Below are 22,156 nucleotides of genomic sequence, written 5' to 3'. Positions count from 1 at the left end.
CACAAAAATATAATAAAATTTCTAGAGTCCTAAGCTTATTTGCACGCGTATTTTTCTGTTGCTAATCTGTTTAGTTAGATTTTCCATTCCATAATTAATAAACCCTTTATAAGTCTATTGACAATCTTCCAATAGGAATTTCTGCTCTGATTCCAGTATCAGTTATATGTCTCCAATGTAAGTGTTAAATTAATTTAGTATATGTGGTATAGCCCAGGTGTCAGAAGTCTTTCAGAAGTTTATTTCTTATCACAGTATTATTCTCAACGGGAAATTTATAAAGGCTAGTAGCAGCTTTTTATCTTAGTTAAACAGAACTTCACTTACTCATGTTCCTTGGTTACGAGGCAAAACTACCCCGATTTGTCTCTCATCCGTAAGTCATATTCATTTTGCTACTTGATCCGTTTAGCCACCTTCCCTCTTTCGCCAATCAACAACTTTTCGTTAAAAAATAGTTTTTTCCAGTATTTCAAGGCCTTGCGCGTTCCTATTTGTTTTATACCAAAACTGGTCTAAATTAGGTCTTCAAATATTTATCACGGGTTTAAAAGTCGTTCGATAGTTGAACAAAGAAGTGTCACTACAAGATTTATGACTAGTTATGCAAAGCGAAGTTATTTTCAAATTCAAGCTAATTTGAAATTGTCGCTTTATTACTGATCTATTGAAGCAAAGAAAATTCGAAACTTTACTGAATATGAGTTACCAAATTTACACAAAAATGAGGCCTCCTTACATCATAAAGAAAAACTGGCTTTTCAATGCTACGATTTTACAAGCAATATGGGTGGGCGCTTCGATGGATTACAAATTTCACATTTCCAAGAAGTTAGGAAGAAATATTCAACACCTAAAATGCCTAGTCCACAGACGGAACATTGTAGTTCCTTTTGCAGAGGTTTGCAAGAGACTTTTACGGAGATTTGCAAAGGTGCTGGAGGTATCGTTGAGTTTTTTCAGTTGATCTCTCTAGCGAAAAAGAATAGACGAGGGTAGCCTTTAGTTTCCAGAGCATTCACTTTTGAAGAAACTATTGCAGTGACGTTGGCCGAAGGTGAACGAATATTTAGCAAGAGGAAAATCGTCAAGAACAGATTGAGGTCAACTATAGGACACGATTGAATTGACCATTTCATGCTCATGATATCAGAAAAAGACCTACTGGAAAAAATTGACGTCAACCTACTTGTAGAAAAGTGGAAAGTTGGAAAGCCGCACAGCCTTAAAGTTTAGCTTATTTTCTATGCCTTGATTTTGCTTTTATAGCTGAGTTGTTCTCTACAATATATAACAATTTTCCGCAACTAATAAACATTATTTTGACACTTAAAAAACGAAGTAACAAATGTCGGTTGTCGTCGGCACCTACCCAAATTTGTTGGCACATTTTGCCCCCCCCAAATGTAAAAGGCTAGTGACGCCCCTGCTCAGGGCAAGGGTTATAAGTTAAGCCCTGGGGGCATATAAGGTTATTATAGAAAGCGTTGTCGTAGAAACTTCAAAAAGTGTTCATTTGATTGGAAATTGAAAGGGCTAGTGCCTTTTTTAATAGTTGAAAGTGATTGGTGGGCAACTAGCGTCCCCCCCCCTCTTACGCCCACCATTTCCCCAAACGCATTCAATCAAACTTTTGAGATAGTCATTTTTCAACGTAGCTGAAAGTTCTGGAAATTATGTCTTTGAGGAAGACAAACCCCCACACCCCTCAGGGAAAAGATTGTATGCTGTGCCAATGGGGCATATAAGGTTTTTATAGAACCAATTGTCGTAGAAACTTAAAAAAGGGCTCGTTCAATTGGAAATTGAAAGGGCTTGGCGCCCATTTTAGAAGTCAAAAGTGATTGGTGGAAAACTAACACGCCTCCCACACTAACCATTTTCCAAACACATCCAATCAAAATTTTGAGATAGCCATTTGGTTCAATGTAGTTGAAAATTCCGGAAATTATGTCTCTGAGGATGGCAGTCCCCCCCACAGCCCTCAGGGCAAGGGTTGTAAGTTATGCCCTTGGGGCATGTAAAGTTTTTTTATAGAGAACGTTGTCGTAGAAACTTCAAAAAGGGCTCACTTAGTTAGGAACTGAAAGGGCTAGTGCCGTTAGTTATAGTCGAAAGTGATTGGTGGGCAATTAACTCCCTCTCAGGCCCACCATTTTCCCAAACACATTCAATCAGGATTGTTGAAAGTTCTGGAAATTAGGTCTTTGAGGATGACAACCCCTATCCCCCATACCCCTCGGGGCAAGGGTTGTAAGTTATGCCCTGGGGGGTTATAATGTTTTTATAGAAAGCGCTGTCGAAGAAACTTCAAAAAGGGCTCATTCAGTTGGTGATTGAAAGAGCTAGTGCCCTTTATAATAGTCGAAAGTGATTGGAGCGCTACTAACCCCCCTCTCATACCCACCGTTTCCCCAAACACATCCAATCAAAATTTTGAGATAGCCATTTGGTTCAGCGTAGTTCAAAGTTCTGGAAATTAAGTCTTTGAGGATGACAACCCCTTCCCTACAGCCCTCAGGGTAAGGTTTGTAAGTTATGCCCTAGGGGCATACAAGGTTTCATAGAAAGCGTTGTTATGGAAAATTCAAAAAGGGCTCATTCGATCGGAAATTGAAAGGGCTAGTGCTCTTTTTAATAGTCGAAAGTGATTGTAGGGCAACTGACCCTCCTCTCACGCCCACCGTTTCCCCAAACATGTCCAATAAAAATTTTGAGATAGCCATTTTGTTCAACGTAGTTTAAAGTTCTGGAATTAAGGTCTTTGAGGATGATAACCCCCCCCCCACATTCCTCAGGGTAAGGATTTTAAGTTGTGTCCTTGTGGCATATAAGGTTTTTGTAGAAAGCGTTGTTATAAAAACTTCAAAAAGGGCTCATTTGATTGGAAATTGAAAGAGCTAGTGCCCTTTTTAATAGTTGAAAGTGATTGGAGGGTATCTAACCCCCCTCTCACGCTCATCATTTTCCCGGGCACATTCAAACAAAATTTCAGATAGCCATTTTGTTGAACGTAGTTGAAGGGTCCGGAAATTATGTTTTTGAGTATGACAAGCCCCCCCCCCCACAGCCCTCGGGGATAAGGTTGTAAGTTATGCCCTGGGAGCATATACTGTTTTTAGAGAAAGTGTTGTCGTAAAAAAATTCAAAAAGGGCTCATTCGATTGGAAATTCAAAGGGCTAGTTTCCTTTTTAATAGTCGAAAGTAATAGGAGGGAGAATCACCCCCACGCCCATCATTTCCCCAAACATTTCCGACCACCTTTTTTATATGGCCATTTTGTTCAACGTATTGTAAGGGTCTGGAAATTATGTCTTTGAGGATGACAACCCTCCCCCCATAGCCCTCAGAAGAAAGGTCAGAAGCACATATCTCGCTTTTTTCATAAGGCGGTAAAATGCTTTACAATATATTTTCCTGTCTGTTTTTTATGTTAACTATTTTATTTCCTAATCCAGGGATTCCCCCTTCCGTTTCAGGAAATATTTAGTCCACAGAGGCTGTTTTCCTCTCTTTCTATTATTGTATTTAAAGTAGAAAACTCGAATTGTGTCTCTTGCGTTTTCTCATGTGTTTATTTTTAATGGTCTTAAATCTGTGGCTTTTTGTTCATACTTTACCTATTTCAGTTGTAATACTGGCACACTTGTTTCAAATTCATATGGAAATAAAGGCTGAAAAAATAAAGTGTGCTATTAACTTATTTTCGTTCTAATCTGCCGTGAATGTAGGGATTTTTTTCTGGGCTTGGCTCCATATATGTCGTCTGCTTGTGAGTGTTTTGGAGGATCTTTGTCTGGCTTTTGGTAAGTTAGCTTTTGTCTGGTAAGTTAGCCCTACTCCTTTTTGTTTTAAGTTCAACTTGATTTTTTTCGTAATTTTTAATCGTTTTGGTTTTCATTTATTTATTGATAGGGATTTGTGTTCGTTTTACGCTTGAATTACTATTTGAATTTATTTTTGCTCGTCTTAAGTTTAATGTAGCTCTTTAATTTTCTTTGAAAAACTTCTTTTGCAGAAAAAGTTCTTTTTAAATTAATTATTGTCCGTTTGTAAGTGGCATAATTTTTTATCGGAAAATAAAAGGAATATTTGTAAAACTATTTTCAGGTTTCTCTCTACGAATCAAGATTTTGGCTCGCTATTTCTATATTGGGCAAAATTTTGCAACAGATTCTAATGATATTAACAGAACTTTGGATGGATGGGTATGTGGAATATTATTCAAATAAATGGACTGAAAATCTGAATAATTCTTGAGCTTGTATAGGACTGAAACCATTCTGACCTCTATCATGTTACAACCCTGAATACATATAAATGTTAATCGGCCATCCCCCTCAACATGCCTTAAAATTTTCAGATTAATTCCCATGGGCTTACCTGAAATATCGCAGATAAACGCTTTTCACAACCTTGTATGTAAATAATGTCTTTTTATTTATTTGAACATCCCTCAGTATGCCGGGAAAGTCTTAACTTATTACCCTTAGCCGTTCCTGAGATATTGCAGATGTGTCCTTTTGACCATCTGGATGCACACACTGTCTTTTGATTCAGCTCAACATACCCTGATAGTTACAACTTAACGCCCTCAGACATTGCTAAGATATTGCAGATACGACCCTTTGACAGCCTGGGTGTTTTGACTTTGTTCAGCATTCCCCTCAACATGCCCTAGAAGATTCAACTTAATGAAATTATTCATTCTTTAGATATCTCATATACGCCCTTTCACAGCTTCGGATGCATGTATTGTCTTTTTATTTAATTAGACATACGCCTCAACAGTCCCTGAAAGTTTCATGCTTATAACCTTAGCCTTAGTAGTAGTAGCAGTAGAACTAGTATTTGTAGTATACACACAGTGCCTTTTGGTTAGTTTAACATCCCCCTCAACATGCCCTAAAGTTTCAACTTAATACTTTAAGCTGTTCCTGAGATATTGCTGATACGCCCTTCCTACGGCCTGTATGCACATAGTGTGGTTTGATTTTGCTCAATCATACCCCTAAAAATTCTACGGAAGTTCCACCCTAATATCCTTAGCTTTAGAAGTAGTAACAGTATCAGTAGTAGTAGTAGTAGTAGCAGGAGTAGCAGCACTAGTAGCAGTTGTTAGTTCAACATCTCCCTCAATACCCCCTGAAAGTTTCAGCTTAATGCCCTAAGAACCCTATGAAATATTGCCGATATGCCTTTTTGACAGCCTGCATGCACATAATGTGTTTTGATTTCGTTCTGAGTCCCCCTCAACACTCCCTGAAAGTCTCATCCCTATAACCCATGTCTTGGTTGTAGTAGTAGCAGTAATAGTAGAAACAATAGTAGTATACACATAATTCATTTTGGTTAGTTGAACCCCCCCCCCACCCCCTCAACATGCCATGAAAGTTTCACCTTAATATTCTAATCCGCTCCTGAGATATTGCTGATACGCTCTTTTGGTAATCTGCATCCAGATATTGCGCGATAATTTAGTTCAACATCCCCTCAACATTCCTTGAAGTTTGATCTTAATACCATTAGCGTCGGTAGTGGTAGTAGCAGATGTAGTAGCATTAGTAGTAGTATGCACATAGTGCGTTTTGGTTAGTACAAAACCACCCTCAACATACCCTGAAAATATTACCTTAATACCATTAGCTTTAGTATACTAAAGCTTATTATACTATATAATAAGCTTAAATACTATAAAGCTTAAATACTATTAACTAGTAATAGTAGCAGTAGTAGTAGTAATAGTAAGTAGTAATAGCAGTAGTAGGAGAAGTAGTAGTAGAAGTAGTAGTAGTAGTAGTAATAGTAATACTAGAAGTAGTATGCTCATAGTGCCTTTTGGTCCATTCAACATCCCCCTCCCCCAACATGGCCTGAAAGTTTTGAATTAATATCCTAAGTCCTTCTGCTGATACGCTCTTTTGACAGCCTGTATTCACATAGTATGTTCTGATTTAGGTCAACATTCCCCCTCAACATTCCCTCAAATTTTCACCTTAATACCCTTAGCCTATTTGGAGACCTAGGATAAAGCATGATCCACTTTCCCAGTAACAAATCCTGTATGTGAAGAATAGGCTAATTGCATAATCTACAGCCCTTTCTCAAGGGCTGTGGGGGTCAAGTCATCCTTACAGACATTGTTTATGGATCTTTTAACTGTGTAAAACAAACTGGCTGTCTTGAAATTTTGATTTAATACCTTTGGGTGGAGGGCAGCAAAAACAGGCGTGGAAGGGGGGCTGGATGCTCTCCAATAGCCTTTGACTCTTAAAAGGGCACTAGAACTTTCAATTTCCAAGCAAATGAACCCCCTCCAAAGTTTTTACGATAAGTCCTTCCATACGGATTGGCTTGGTGAAAAAATATCAATAGAATTTTAAATAATATATTTCCTATTTCTCTCTTTACTTAGGTAGCGCTATTGCGCTGCCTATGATTATATTAAATTTGTTAGCAGAACTTTTACTAGATCTGGAGCTTAGGTATAAGCTTTTCTTTAAAAAACAGAAAGTTTAAGCCAGCCTAGTCTAGAGTGTTTTCAAAACCGTCAATGTTGAGGTTTCTCCCAGAGTTTATGTTCTCAAGTTTACGATGAATGTGTCACTAGAGATCTTCCAATCTACACGCTCTATGGTGTATGCAGGGGTGAAAATTCATAAAAATTTAGGGAAGGGTGGTAGTAAGGACTTTTTTTATTAAAATAAAAAAAATGTTTTCAAAATCTGGGGGGGTGGATTTTTTTCAATTGTATAATGAAAATGCAAAAAAGTATTTTTTTTTAAATCTAGGTGTACCTCTGCCCCTAATTGCCGTCCCTGGGTGACTGACGAAAGAAAATGCTCAAAAAGCTATTCTGGCTTCAGTTTTTCTACTTGAAGTTCCAGGTAATGAAGTTCACGAGACTAAATTTAAAGTATTTGGCGAAACTAAAAACTATTTCAGACCCATTTAAAGTTTGTGCTTTTTGGATCTTCAGAAAAAGGAAGCGCAATTTTGGTCGTTAAAAAAAGAAAAAAGAAAGTAGCTCAGAAATTTGGCATAAATTGAGATAAACTTTCACAAAAGATGAGACTTAAAATAATTTTTGAAAGAGTTTATTTTATTAGGTTTACTTTCCCAAGATGTCCCACTATTCAACTCTTCTGAGCCTTATATAATTTGGTCAGATAATTCAATCTTGAGTTTTCAATATACAGAACTAAAACAGCTAGAGCAACTGATCAAACTGATCATTTTTATACGGTTCTGAAAAAAATTTTTGCCAGCTTTGCCTATCACTCAGACTATCTGTTTTGACTCTTTCTCCCATTAGCAATGGCTCTTAACCTCTTATCACAGCCTATCACAGAGGTTATGTTCCAGGGGAAACTTGTTGTTTTGGAGAAACCTCACACTTCCATCAGTTGTCATATTAAACGATTTACTCAGATAATCCCCAAAACTCATCTTCAAATTCCTATAAAAAAAAAAAGACTGCTCTTTCGTGCAGATAATCCTTATGAGTAGTGCTTCATGATCAATTTTACCGATTTCTTGTTATGAAAATCCTTACACCTAGGAAAGACGATATTATCCATAACCAGAGGTTTTGCAGGTTGATGAACAAAGATATTGTTTGGTTCTTGTAATGGTTCGAACTTGGGGAACGGTTTCCATCCCTACTGAATAATTGGGATTTTTGGCATTGTCAATTGGTATTACTAATCCTGTAATGGCTGCAAGTAAATGTCGGGGCTTGTGTTGTTGTCCTCTGCTGCCAATGGAACAAAATTTAGTTGGTGAAAATGCAAGAAAATAAAATTGTACTTTATGATTTGTACTTATTTTATTGTAATAGTGTAATACAATAATATTGTAGTTTTTTTAATTTGAGCTTATTGCTGGTCTCTATTACCCACTAATTTGGATAATTGACTAATAATTATGCTTATGCCTGATTATAGGTCAAAGAAATCGTCTGGTAAGGATAAACGGGGATATTATGTGGCTTATGTGGCAAATTATTGACTGGCAAGGATATTAAATAAATCAAGCTCCTATTGAAAGACACTAATCACGTAAACAGTCATTGGATTGGGTTTTGACCACTCAATATATAAAATAACTCTAAGGATGATCACAGTCGTTAGAAAACTGATTTCCACATCCCTTTGAGAATTTTCAAAGCCAAGTGTCATGCTTTTCACACTGTAAAAACCAAATTTTTACAGATTGGTCGTTTTCCCTATTTAAAGTGTTAGTTTTTTTTACAATGTATGGCCTTTTGCCCCCCATTCCTCCTCCCCAAAGAAAAATCCTCAGGTAAACTCATGGTCAAACGCCTGACTCTCCCCCATAATCATGACGCGGATCAGGACGTAAGTTCAGGAGAAAATAGATTCAAAGAATATATTGTACTTATTTTAATTTGAGCTTATTGCTTGTCTCTATTAGCCATTTATTTGGATAATTGACTAATAATTATGCTTATGCCTGATTATAGGTCAAAGACATCGGAATTATTGACTGGCAAGGATGTAGGCCAACAACATTTGCTTATGACCTATCTTACTTTTTAATGGGCAATACAACCGGCCAGACACGTAAAGATCATCTCGACAATGAATTGGAAAACTATTACTCAACCTACTGCAAGACGTTGCTTATGCTTGGTTACGACTTAGAAAAGGAAAAATTCAATTTCGAAGCGTTTCTAAAAGAATGGGAAAAGTCTCTAGTTTTAGGATCAATGCTTGCCGTAATGATGATTCCTGGACTGCTGCAGGAAAAGGATGATACAGAAAAAGCTTTAAGCGATAATTTAAACTCTCTTCGTGACTTCACATCTTTAATTTCAGCACTGTCTTCAAGCAGCGGTGAGGTTACTCAAAGGCTGACTGATGTAATAAAAACCTGTGAACCTTTGGTTGACGAGTATTTGAAAAATATGTTGAGAAATTAGCTTTATTGTAACCCTCATTCTTGTACTATTTTTGCTGCGTCTTTTCAGCATAAAATAAAAGTTGTGAAAAGTATTTTCTATATTTACTGATTAGACAAGCTTTAGTACTCATAAATGAGCTGCCCAGAGGCCAATTAATTACATCACCATTAAAGTTCATTTTGATTTTACAATGAAGTGTATAGTTAACTCTTAACTTCTTACTATCATAAGTAGATTCCAAAAAATAATTGTTAACACCCTAAAATGGCCAGCGCATTTGACTGTCGGATACTAACTAATTTGTTGAGGCATGTTAGACTAACCTCATAATTAAACACAGGCCTTAAATACTATGGATACTACGTAATGTTATTCACAGTGGTCTCCCTACATGTTCTCTTTGTGGGGAAAATGTATCTTATATTTTGAAGACAATCACAATAGAATACCCATACAGCCAATCATGTACGTTCTCTCCAAAATGAATCTAAATCACCATGTGTTTCTGTGATTTTACCGACAGTAACTGTGGCTAACTGTTTTGGGGTCTAGTAATATAAGGTCTTTGATCTGAACACATTTTCCATTCCAAAGACGTAAGCCTTCACAAGCAATCTCAAACATTTTTTCACCAAATAGGTAGTGTGTTGTAGTCAAAACCATCAATTTGCTTTCTCTGTCACTTTTTTCTGGTTCATTTGAGATCGGTATAAACGATTTGGCTTAAGTATAACTCGGATGTTTTTTCTCTTTTCTATAAACAAGTTTTCATCAGTGAATATATTATGCTATTTTTACCCTGCATTCAAACCTTGCACTTCAGTTGATTACAATTGAACTCCAGTCAACCTCGAACATTTTACCCTCCGTAGTCACAGCAAATCTCATCATTTTGTCTTAGAACTCTTGTTGGCGTCTAGTATCTCCTGCCACTGAATGGAAATACCTGACCTAAAATTAGTGAAAGAAAATCAGTCTCAGTTAGTAAAAACAAAAAATAAGCAAATTTTAATGACAACAACACCCAAATCAGTCGGTAAAAATAACCAGACAGCCAATAAAATCCACTGGCCTTCCCCCGAACATTTTGGCTAGTGATGTTTTTGTATCTCCGTAGAACTGACTAATAGAGATGGTAGCGACTCATGTGAATTTTATATAGGCATTAATAGCAGGAACAAAAAGACAAGATCCCAGGTTAGAAATATGGGTGGTTTTTTGAATGGGACAAATCTTACGTAGAATTATGGTATTTCCACTAGAAGACTTTATTGTCCCGTTTTGAATCAATGTCGATAGATGGTAATTGTATCCTAGCCTAAGTAAATTTAATGTAGGGAAGTATAATATCAATGGCTATAGACTGCTTAATGTTGTAAGTAGAAAAATGAGTTATAACCAATAAAGTATTTGGTCGAAATAGAAACTATGGTAAGAATAGCTTATTTCGTCGCCTTCAAGTAAGTGCCTAGTCCTGCTCCTGATAATATCAAAAGATTGCAGAAATGGGTAGCCTTAGACAACTATATAATTCTCTTTGGTAAACCAAAAGAATATCAATGGTTTAAATGAAAATGACAAGTCTGGTTAAAAAATAAGTTTTCTGATTGAACCAATTTTAAATACTAAGAAAAAAAATAATTAGAATTGCTCTGTATACTACATTGGTTTAATTTTACAGAAATCTTACAAGGAGGAAAGGGCAACTTGCTCTACCTTTTAAGAAGATATTGCTGCGTCTTTTAAGAAGATATAAGGCCGAAAAAAAGATTCCGAGTAAATCGAAATTTTGATCTAATAGGACAATGGCAAGCAATATTTTTTTATTTCTGCTGTATCATGAGTTGGTTATTCCTATGGAAGAATAACCAAGGTTTTATTTTCAAAAACTTTCAAAATTAATTCAACTTCCCTTTTAATACAAACGCTCCAGTTTTACAGACAAAAATTTGTTGTCTAGTTCTTTTTTTTTGCTTTGATGTTTGATGAATTCATTAAAATAGATGAACAGCAAGAAATAAAACAAGTTTTTGGTCAATTTTATAAGATTAAAAGTCTGGGTTATAAATATAAGATATATTCATATCGAAATAGAGAAGGTTTTATTTTCTAAAACTTTCTGATTAATTCAACTTCCTTTCTAATACATTTTCCCAAGTTTACAGAAAAAAAAATTCATTATATTTTTGCTTTTATTGTTTGATGAAACCTTTAAAATAGGTGAAGAGCAAGAAATAAAATACGAGTTTGGTCAATTTAATAAGTATTATAAGCCTGGGTTATAAATATAAGATATTTTCATATCGAAATATACAGGATTTTATTTTCAAAAACTTTCCAAACTAATTCAACTTCCTTTTTAATATAAACACCCCAAGTTTACAGAAAAAAAATTTGTTTTCTGTTTTTTTTTTTTTAGCTTTTAGTGTTTGATGCATCCATTAAGATAAGCGAACAGCAAGAGATAAAATAAGTTTTTGGTCAATTTGATAAGTATTATAAACCTGGATTGTAAGCCAGGGTAAAAAAAATTATCTAGTTTCTTTACGCTTTTAGTGTTTGATACATCCGTTAAGATAAGTGAACAGCAAGAAATAAAATAAGTTTTTGGTCAATTTGATAAGTCATATAAGCCTGGTTTATAAATATAGGATGGTTTCATATCGAAATATAGAAGATTTAATTTTCAAAAACTTTCCAAATTTTTTTAACTTCCTTTTTAATACAAACGCTCCACGTTTACACAAAAACAATTTTGTTATCTAATTTTTTTTTGCTTTTAGTGTTTGATAAATTCATTAAGATAGGTGAACAGCAAGAAATAAATAAGTTTTTGTTCAATTTAATAAGTATTATAAACCTGGGCTATAAATATAAAATAGATTCATATCGAAATATAGAAGGTTTTATTTTAAAGAAACTTTCCAAATTAATTCAACTTCCTTTTTATACAAACGCTCCAAGTTTACAGAAAAACTAGATAAAAAACTAGCACTTAAGGAAAAAAAAACTAGATAACAAATTTTTTAGGGTGTTTGTATTAAAGAGGAAGTTGAATTAATTTGGAAAGCTGTTGAAAAAAAACCTTCTATATTTCAATACAAAAATATCTTATATTTATAACCCAGGCTGATCATACTTATGAAGTTGATCAAAAAAATTTTTTTTTCTTGCTGTTTACCTTTCTTCATGGATTCATCAAACACTAAAGGCAAAAAAAAAATAGATAACAAAGATTTTTTCTGTAAACTTAGAGTCTTTGTATTAAAAAGGAAGTTAAATTAACTTGGAAAGTTTTTGAAAATAAAACCTTCTGTATTTCGATATGAAACTATTTTGTATTTATAACCCAGGCTTATAATACTTATTAAATTGACCAATTTTTTTTTTCTTTTGCTGTTCACCTATCCTAATGGATTCATCAAACAATAAAAGCAAAAAAAAATAGATAACATTTTTTTTCTGTAAACTTGGAGTGTTTGTATTAACAAGTAAGTTTAATTAATTTGGAAAGTTTTTGAAAAGAAAACCCTCTATATTTCGATATGAAACTATCTTATATTTATAACCCAGGCTTATAATACTTGTTAAATTGACTAAGAACTTATTTTATTTCTTGCTGTTCTCTTATTTTAATGGATTCATCAAACACTAAAAGCAAAAAAAACTAAATAACAAAATTTTTTTCTAAACTTGGAACATTTGTATTAAAAAGATAATTGAATTAATTTGTAAAGTTTCTGAAAATAAAGCCTTCTATTTTTCGATATGAATCAATCTTATATTTATAAACCAGGCTAATAATGCTTATTAAATTAACCAAAAGCTTATTCTGTTTCTTGCTGTTCGCCTATCTTAATGGATTCATCAAACATTAAAAGCAAAAAAAAAACTAGGTACAAAATTATTTTTCTGTAAACTTGAAGCGTTTGTATTAAAAAGGAAGTTGAAATAATTTGGAAAGTTTTGAAAATGGAACCTTCTATATTTCGAAATGAAACTATCTTATATTTATGACCCAGGCTTATGTAACTCCTGTAAACTTGGAATGTTTGTATAAAAAGGCTCATAAAACTTATTAAATTGACCAAAAATTTATTTTATTTCTTGCTGTTCACCTATCTTAATGAATTCATCAAACACTAAAAGCAAAAATAACTAGATAAGAAATTTTTTTCTGTAAGCTTGGAGCGTTTGTATTAAAAAGGAAGTTGAATTAATTTGGAAAGTTTCTGAAAATAAAACCTTCTATATTTCGATATGAAAATAACTTTTGAATTATGATTATGAACATAACATGATTATGAATTAACTTTTGGGTCAATTTAATAAGTATTATAAGCCTGGGTTATAAATGTAAGATAGTTTCGTATCGAAATATAGAGGGTTTTATTTTTAAAAACTTTCCAAATTAATTCAACCTGCTATTTAATACAAGCTCCAAGTTTACAGAAAAAATGTTGTTATCTAGTTTTTTTTTGCTTTTAGTGTTTGATGCATCTATTAAGATAAGTGAAAAGCAAGAAATAAATAAGTTTTTGGTCAATTTAATAAGTATTGTAAACCTGGATTATAAATATAAGATAGTTTCATATCGAAATATAGAAGTTTTTTTCAAAAACCTTCCAAATTGATTCAATTGTTTTTTAATACAAACACTCCAAATTTACACTCCAAGTTATCATTTTTTTTTTTTTTTTTTTCTTTTATTGTTTGATTAATCCATTAAGGTAGGTGAACAGAAAGAAATAAATTAAGTTAGTTCAACCTGCTATAATAAGTTAAATAAAACCATATCTCAATATGGATCTATCTTATGTTTACAACCCAGGTTTATAACACTTATTAAATTGGCCAAAAACTTGATTTAGTTCTTGCTGTTCACCTATCATAATGGATTCATCAAACACTTCAAGCAAAACAACTAGATAACAAATTTTTTCTCTAAACTTAGAGTGTTTGTATTAAAAAGGAAGTTGAACTGATTTATAAAGTTTTTGAAAATAAACCTTTTATATTTCGATACAAATCTATCGTATATTTGTAACCCAGGCTTATAATACTTATTAAATTGACCAAAAACTTATTATATTTCTTGCTGTTCACCTATCTTCATGGATTCATCAAACACTAAAAGCAAAAAAATGTTAAGGTGCAGCACAGAGAAAATACCATCGCGTTTAGAGGAGGCAGAACCATTTAATTGCGAAACATACTAATCTTTAATAGGCGAACTGGGATCACTATTTTATCTGATTTCTGCTTTCAACTGACTTATTAGTTACGCTTTCAATATCTAAAGGATTATTTTGTAACTCAAAAAAATGTTCCCCCAAAGAGTTGATACCACCCTGGTCATCAAAAGAAGTCATCAAATTACTTACGGTGGATGGTAGATCCGCTCCACGACCGAACTCACCAGACCAAAGGTTGTCAACATCACAGCAGAGCTATGGCATCTATACAGAGTAACGCTGAACTCATTTTTGTGCACCTATCTTAATGATATTAAGGTACTTAATCTTATTAAATTGACCAAATACTTATTTTATTTCTCGCTGTTCATTTATTTGCATTAAAATACTTCTTTTTTACATTAAAAAAGAAGTTGGATTTATTTGGAAAGTTTTTGAAAAATACTTATTAAATTGACCAAAAACTTATTTTATTTCTTGCTGTTCATCTACCTTAATGGATTCATCAAACGCTAAAAGCAAAAAAAAAAATTATAAAAAAATTTTTCTGTAAACTTGGAGTGTATCAATTAAAAACCAATTGAACAATCTAGTTTTTTTTTTTTTGCTTTTAGTGTTTGATGAATCCATGAAGATAGGCGAACAGCAAGAAATAAAATAAGCTTTTGGTCAATTTAGTAAGTATTATTAGCCTGGGTTATAAATATAGGACTGATTCATTTCGAAATATAGAAGGCTTTATTTTCAGAAACTTTACAAATTAATTTAACTTCCTTTTTAATACAAACGTTCCAAGTTTAGAAAAAAAATTTGTTATTTGTTTTTTTTTTTTTTGCTTTTAGTGTTTAATGAATCCATTAAAATAGGTGAACAGCAAGAAACAAAATAAGTTCTTAGTCAATCTAACAAGTATCATAAGCCTGGGTTATAAATATAAGATAGTTTCATATCGAAATATAGAAGGTTTTATTTTCAAAAACTTTCCAAATTAATTAAACTTTCTTTTTAATAAAAACACCCCAAGTTTCCAGAAAAAAATTGTCATCTTTTTTTTTGCTTTTAGAAAAAAAATTGGTCAATTTAATAAGTATTATAAGCCTTGGTTATAAATACAAAATAGTTTCATATCGAAATATAGAAGGTTTAATTTTCAAAAACGTTCCAAATTAACTTCATTTTTAATACAAACACTCCAAGTTTACAGAAAAAATTTTGTTATCTATTTTTTTGCCTTTAGTGTTTGATGAATCCATGAAGAAAGGTAAACAGCAAGAAATAAAATAATTTTTTGTTAAATTTGATAAGTATTATAAGCTTGGGTTATAAATATAAGATATTTTTGTATCTAAATATAGAAGGTTTTTTTTCAATAGCTTTCCAAATTAATTCAACTTCCTGTTTAATACAAACACTCTAAGTTTACAGAAAAAAATGTTATTATTTAGTTTTTTTCTTTTAGTGATTAAAAAATCCATTAAAAGTCATCAAACACTACTAAAAGTATTATAAGCCTGGGTTATAAATATAAGATAGTTTCGTATCGAAATATAGAAGTTTTTAAAAAACTTTCTAAATTAATTCAACTTTCTTTTTTTGCTTTTAGTGTATGATGACATCCAATAAAATGGGGAACAGCAAGAGATAAAACAAGTTTTTGGTCCATTTAAGTTTTTAATCAAAATCTTTCCGAAATAATTCAACCTTCTTTTTAATACCAAGTTTACAGAAAAAAAAATGTTATCTATTTTTTGCTCTTAATGTTTGATGAATCCTTTAGGATAGGTGAACAGCAAGAAATAAAATAAGTTTTTGGTCAATTTAATAAGGATCATAAACCTGGGCTATAAATATAAGATAGATTCATATCGAAATACAGAAGGTTTTATTTTAAAAAAAAACTTCCCAAATTAATTCAAATTCCTTTTTAATATAAACACTCCAAGTTTACAGAAAAAATTTGTTATCTAGTTTTTTTTTCTTTAAGTGCTAGTTTTTTATCTAGTTTTTCTGCAAACTTGGAGCGTTTGTATTAAAAAGGAAGTTGAATTAATTTGGAAAGTTTTTGAAAATAAAGCTTCTATATTTCGATATGAAACTGTCTTATATTTGTAACCCAAGCTTATAATACTTACTAAATTGACCCAGGACGTATTTTATTTCATGCTGGTCACCTATTTTAATTAATTTATGAAACACTAAAAACAAAAAAAAAACTAGATAACAAAATTTTTTTCTGTAAACTTGGAGCGTTTGTTTTAAAAAGGAAGTTGAAAAAATTTGGAAAGTTTATGAAATAAAATCTCCTATATTTCGATATGAAGCTATCTTATATGTATAAACCAGGCTTATACTTCTTATCAAATTGACCAAAAACCTATTTTATTTCTTGCCGTTCACTTATCTTAAAGGATTTATCAAACACTAAAATCGTAAAAAAAACTGGATAATTTTTTTTTTCTTGCTGTTCACCTATCTTAATGGATTCATCAAAAAATAAAAGTGAATTTATTGTTGCAATTATTGTTGCGAACTTATTTGCATTAAAATACTTCATAGTATTTTAATGCAATTATTTTAAAGTATTTTAATGCAAATAAGTGAACAGCAAGAAATAAAATAAGTTTTTGATCACTTTAATGAGTATTAGAAGCCTGGTTATAAATATAAGATAGTTTCATATCGAAATATAGAAGGTTTTATTTTCAAAAACTTTCCAAATTAATTCAACTTCCTTTTTAATAAAAACGCTCCAAGTTTACAGAAAAATTCCTGTTCTAGTTATTTTTTCTTATAGTTTTCGATGAATTCATTAAGATAGGTGAACAGCAAGAAATAAAATACGTGTTTGGTCAATCTAATAAGTATTATAAGCCTGGATTATAAATATAAGATAGTTTCATATCGAAATATATAAGGTTTTATTTTCAAAAACTTTCCAAATTAATATACAAACGCTCCAAATTTACAGAAAAATATTTTGTTATCTAGTTTTTCCTTGCTTTTAGTGTTTGATGAATCAATTAAGATAGGTGAACAGCAAGAAATAAAATAAATTTTTGGTCAATTTAACAAGTATTATAAGCCTGGGTTATAAATATAAGATAGCTTCATATTGAAATATAGAAGGTTATATTTTCAAAGTCTTTCCAAATTAAGTCAACTTCCTTTTTAATGCAAACGCTCTAAGTTTACAGAAAAAAATATGTTACTTAAGTGTTTGGTCAAAAAGTTTCCAAATTAATTCAGCTTCCGTTTTAATACAAACGCTCCAAGTTTGCAGAAAAAAAGTTTTGTTATCTATTTTTTTTGCTTTTAATGTTTGATGAATCCATTAAGATAGGTGAACCTCAAGAAATAAAATAAATTTTTTGTCAATTAAATAAGTATTATAAGCCTTCTCAAAAACTTTCCAAATTAATTTAACTTGCTTTTTAATACAAACGTTTCAAGTTTACAAAAAAATTATTATCTAGTTTTTTGCTTTTATTGTTTGATGAGCCAGTAAGATAGATGAACTTTTCAATAGAAGATTTTATTTTCAAAAACTTCCAAAATTAATTCAACTTCCTTTTTAATACAAACGCTCCAGATTTACAGAAAAGAATTTTGTTGTCTAGTTTTTTTTTGCTTTTAGTGTCAGATAAAACCATTAACATAGGTGAACAGCAAGAAATATAATAAGTTTTTGATCAATTTAATCATAGGCAGCGCAATTGCGCTGTCTAAGTAAAGAACTATATTGGTACAATATATTGTTTATTATTTTTTTTTTTAGACCAGGGCACTTCATCGAAGGAGTTGTCGTAGAAGCTTCGAAAAGGGCTCGTTCGATTGGAAATTGGAGTGGCTAGTGCCCTTTTTAATAGCCTAAAGTGATTGGAAGGCAACTAACACCCCTTCACGCCCACTACTTCCCCAAACACATCCAATCAAAATTTTGAGATAGCCATTTTGTTCAGCGTAGTTGATTTCCAGATAAAAATTATTTCTTAAGGAGGACACTCCGCCAAAACCCTCAGGGCAAGGGTGTAAGTTATGCCCTGGGGCATATAAAATTTTTATAGAAGGCGTTGTCGTAGACACTGGAGAGAGGACTCATTCGATTGGAAAATGAACGGGCTAGTGCCCTTTTCAATAGTCGAAAGTGATTGGAGGGCAACTAACCTCCCTCTCACGCCCACCTTTTCCAAAAACACATCCAATCAAAATTTTGAGATAGCCATCTTCTTCAACGTAGGTGAAAGTTCCGAAAATTAGTTCTTTGAGGATGACAACCCCCCCCACACACACACACACATCCCTCAGAGCAAGGGTTATAAGTTATTCCTTGGGGGCATATAAGGTTTTCATAGAAAGCGTTGTCGTAGAAACTTCAAAAGGGGCTAATTCGATTGGAAGTTGAAATAGTCGAAATAATAGTCGAAAGTGATTGGAAGGTAACTAACACACCTTCCACGCCCACTATTTTTCCAAACACATCCAATCAAAATTTTGAGATAGCCATTTAGTTCAACGTCGTTCAAAGTTCTTGAAATTAGGCCTTCTAGGATGATTACCCCCTCAGAGCCCTCAGGGCAAGGGCTAGAATTTATGCCCGGGGGGCTCCTAAGACTTTTGTTTAAAGTTTTGTCTTAGAAATTTGAAAAAGGGCGCATTCGATTGAAAAATCAAAGGGCTAGTGTCATTTTTAATAGTCGAAAGTGATTGGAGGGCAACTAACCCCCCTCTCACGCCCACCTTTACCCCAAACACATACAATCAAAATTTTTAGATAGCCATTTTGTTCAACGTAGTTGAAAGTTTTGGAAATTAGGTCTTTAATGATGGCCCCCCCACTGCCCTCAGGGCAAGGGTTGTAAGTTATGCCCTGGGTGCATATAAGGTTTTTTATAGAAAGCGCTGTCCTAGAAACTTCAAAAAGGGCCCATTCCATTGGAAATTGAAATGGCTAGTGGCCTTTTTAATAGTTGAAAGTAATTGGAGGGCAACTAACCCCCCTCTCACGCCCACCCTTTTCCCAAACACATACAATCAAAATTTTGAGATAGCCATTTTTTTTCAACGTAGTTGAAAGTTCTGAAAATTATGTCTTTGAGAATGACAGCCCCCTCAGAGCCCTCAGGACAAGGGTTTTAAGTTACGCCCTGGGCGCATATGAGGTTTTTATAGAAAGTGTTGTCGTAAAATTCTCAAAAAAGGCTCATTCGATTGAAAATTGAAAGGGCTAGTGCCTTTTTTAATAGTTGAAAGTAATTGGAGGGCAATCAACCCCCCTCTCACGCCCACCACTTCTCCAAACCCATTCAATCAAAATTTTGAGATATTCATTTTGTTCAACGTAATTAAAAGTTTTGGAAGTTTTGACTTTGAAGATGACAAACCCAAAAACCTCTCGGAGCAAGGGTTGTAAGTTATGCACTGGGGTCATTACGGTTTTTATAGAAAGCGTTTTCGTAAAGACTTCAAAAAGGGCTCATTCGATTGGAAACTTAAAGGGCTAGTGCCCTTTTTAATAGTCGAAAGTGATTGGAGGGCAACTAGCCCTCCTCTCAAGCTCACCATTTCCCCAAGCACATCCAATCAAAATTTTGAGATAGCCATTTTTGTTCAACGTAGATGAAAATTCTGGAAATTAGGTCTTTGAGACCCTTCAAAAAAGGCTCATTCAATTGGAAATTGAAAGGGCTAGTGCTCTCTTTAATATACTAGTCGAAACTGATTGGAGGGCAGCTAACCTTCCTCTCACGTCCACCATTTCCCCAAACACATCCAATCAAAATTTTTAGATAGCCATTTTTTTCAACGTAGTTGAAATTTCTGGATATTATGTCTTTGAGGATGATCACCCCTCCCCCCCCTTCCACATCCCTCAGGGCAAGGGGTGTAAATTATTCCTTGGGGGTGTATAAGGTTTTTATAGAGCTTTATAATAGAAACTTGAAGGTCTAGTGCCCTTTTTAATAGTCAAAAGTGATTGGAGGAAAACCAACACCCCTCCCACGCCCATCATTTCCCCAAAAACATCCAATAAAAATTTTGAGATAGCCATTTTGTTCAACATAGTTGAAAAGTCCGGAAATTATGTCTTTGAGGATGACACTCCCCACACAGCCCTCAGCGCAAGGGTTGTAAGTTATGCCCTGGGGGCATATAAGGTTTTAGAGAAAGCGTTGTCATAGAGAATTCAAAAAGGCCTATTTAATAGTCAATAGTGAGTGGAGGGCAACTAACGCCCCTCTCAAGCCTATCCTTTCCCCAAACACATCCAATCAAAAGTTTGAGATAGACATTTTATTCAACGTAGTTGAAAGTTCTTGAAATTGGGTATTTGCCAGCGTTGTCGTAAAAACTTCAAAAAGGACTCATTTAATTGGGAATTGAGAGGGTTAGTGCCCTTATTAATAGTCGAAAGCAATCGGAGGGTGAATACCCCCCCCATACCCATTATTTCCCCGAACACTTCCGATCAACATTTTGATATGGCAATTTTGTTGAACGTAGTTGAAGGGTCTGGAAATTATGTTTTTGAGTATGACAACCCCCTACAGCCCTCAGAGCTAAGGTTACAAGTTATGCCCTGGGGGAATATAATGTCATATAGAAAGTGTTGTCGTAAAAACATCAAAAAAGCTTTCGATTGGAAATTGAGAGGGCTATTGCCCTTTTTAGTAGTCGAAAGTAATAAGAGGGAGAATAGCCCCCCCCCCTCCCGAAGCCCATCATTTCCCCAAACATTTCCGATCAAAATTTGATATGGCCATTTTGTTCAACGTAGTTGAAATGTCTGGAAATTATGTCTTTGAGGATGAAAACCCTCCCTCCATCACCCTTCTGACAAGGGTCGTAGGTTATGCCCTTGGGGCATATAACATTTTTATAGAAATTTTCGTCGTAGAAACTTCAAAAAGGGCTCATTCGATTGGAAATTGAGAGGACTAGTGCCTTTTTTTATCAGTCGAAAGTGATCAGAGGGCAAATGTCTCCCTCCACGCCTATCATTTCCCCAAACACTTCCAACCCAAATTTCGATTAGCCATTTTGTTAAGCCTATCAGAAAGGTCTGGAAATTATTTCATTGAAGATAACAAATCCCCGCATCCATCAAGGCAAGGGCTGTAAGTTGTTTCCTGGGGACATATAGGATTTTTATAGAAAGTGTGGTCATATAAACTTCAAAGGGGGCTCATTGGATTACCCTCTCTCCTCTACACATACGTCATATTGTCCCGAAATGTGTCTAATAGAAATTTTTAGATACCCATTCTATTCAAAATAGTCTAAATATCATATAACAAGGCTTTTGGGGTTGAAAAAATCCCCAGAGATTAGGGGCAAGGGTTGTAAGTTATTCCCAGGGGGTATTAAAGGCTTTTTTTAAAGGATGGCTGTTTAACTTCAGAAGAGACTCAGTCTTTCTCCCTGAAAAAGACTATTTCAATATAAAACGAACATAAATCAATCAAAAAAAAACTTTTTGCACAGAATAAGTTTACCATAAAAAAGTAAAGAACTCCATTAAACCGAAAATGAACAAAAATAGAATTAGATAAATCACCATGCATACAACTCCCACAAATCAGTATTAATAAATAAATGAAACCCAAAACAAAGAGAAATTAAAATAAGTCAAACTCAAAACGAGCAGAAATTAATCTAATTAGGGTTCTAAACCCTATGCTTTCTAAAAGCCAGAATATAATTTTTACTTTGCTGAAAAAATCTTTTAGATGTTTTCACTTATAACTTTAAGAAAACAAAAATTATTTAAGATTTTAAGGAATAAATATCAGCATATGTATATTAAACGGACAATGCACATTTTTTTCAGTAAATTCATTTGAAGTTTTTTCAGTAAAGTACAAACTATATTCTGGATTTTAGAAAGCATAGGGTTTAGAACCCTACTCAGATTAATTTCTGCTCGTTTTGAGTTTGACTTATTTTAATTTCTGTTTGTTTTGGGTTTCATTTATTTAGTGGTTATTGTTATCTAGTTTGTTTTTTTTTTTTTTTGCTTTAAGTGTTTGATGAATT

At 33.3% G+C, this 22,156-nt stretch overlaps 1 protein-coding gene across 2 annotated transcripts in view; it reads left to right on the top strand.

Moving 5' to 3' along the window:
• Window positions 1-22,156, top strand: part of LOC148946780 (uncharacterized) — a 308,282-nt gene that overhangs the window by 249,451 nt on the left and 36,675 nt on the right. Inside the window, exon 22 of one of the 2 annotated variants that reach the window (XM_089096600.1) lies at window positions 8,487-9,012. The exons of the other annotated variant lie outside the window; for it this stretch is intronic. Within the exon in view, the coding sequence (XP_088952726.1) occupies window positions 8,487-8,945 (459 nt within the window). The 3' untranslated portion in view covers window positions 8,946-9,012. Of the gene's footprint in view, window positions 1-8,486; window positions 9,013-22,156 lie in introns of those variants that run through there. 2 annotated transcript variants of the gene reach the window in all.

This window comes from Artemia sp. Qi Xiang Cuo, chromosome 11, assembly GCF_049724085.1.
Source record: "Artemia sp. Qi Xiang Cuo chromosome 11, ASM4972408v1, whole genome shotgun sequence".
In the NCBI taxonomy this organism is placed as follows: Eukaryota; Metazoa; Arthropoda; class Branchiopoda; order Anostraca; family Artemiidae; genus Artemia; species Artemia sp. Qi Xiang Cuo.
Note: the sequence above shows the minus strand (reverse complement) of the source record. Positions and strands in the feature narration are given on the sequence as shown.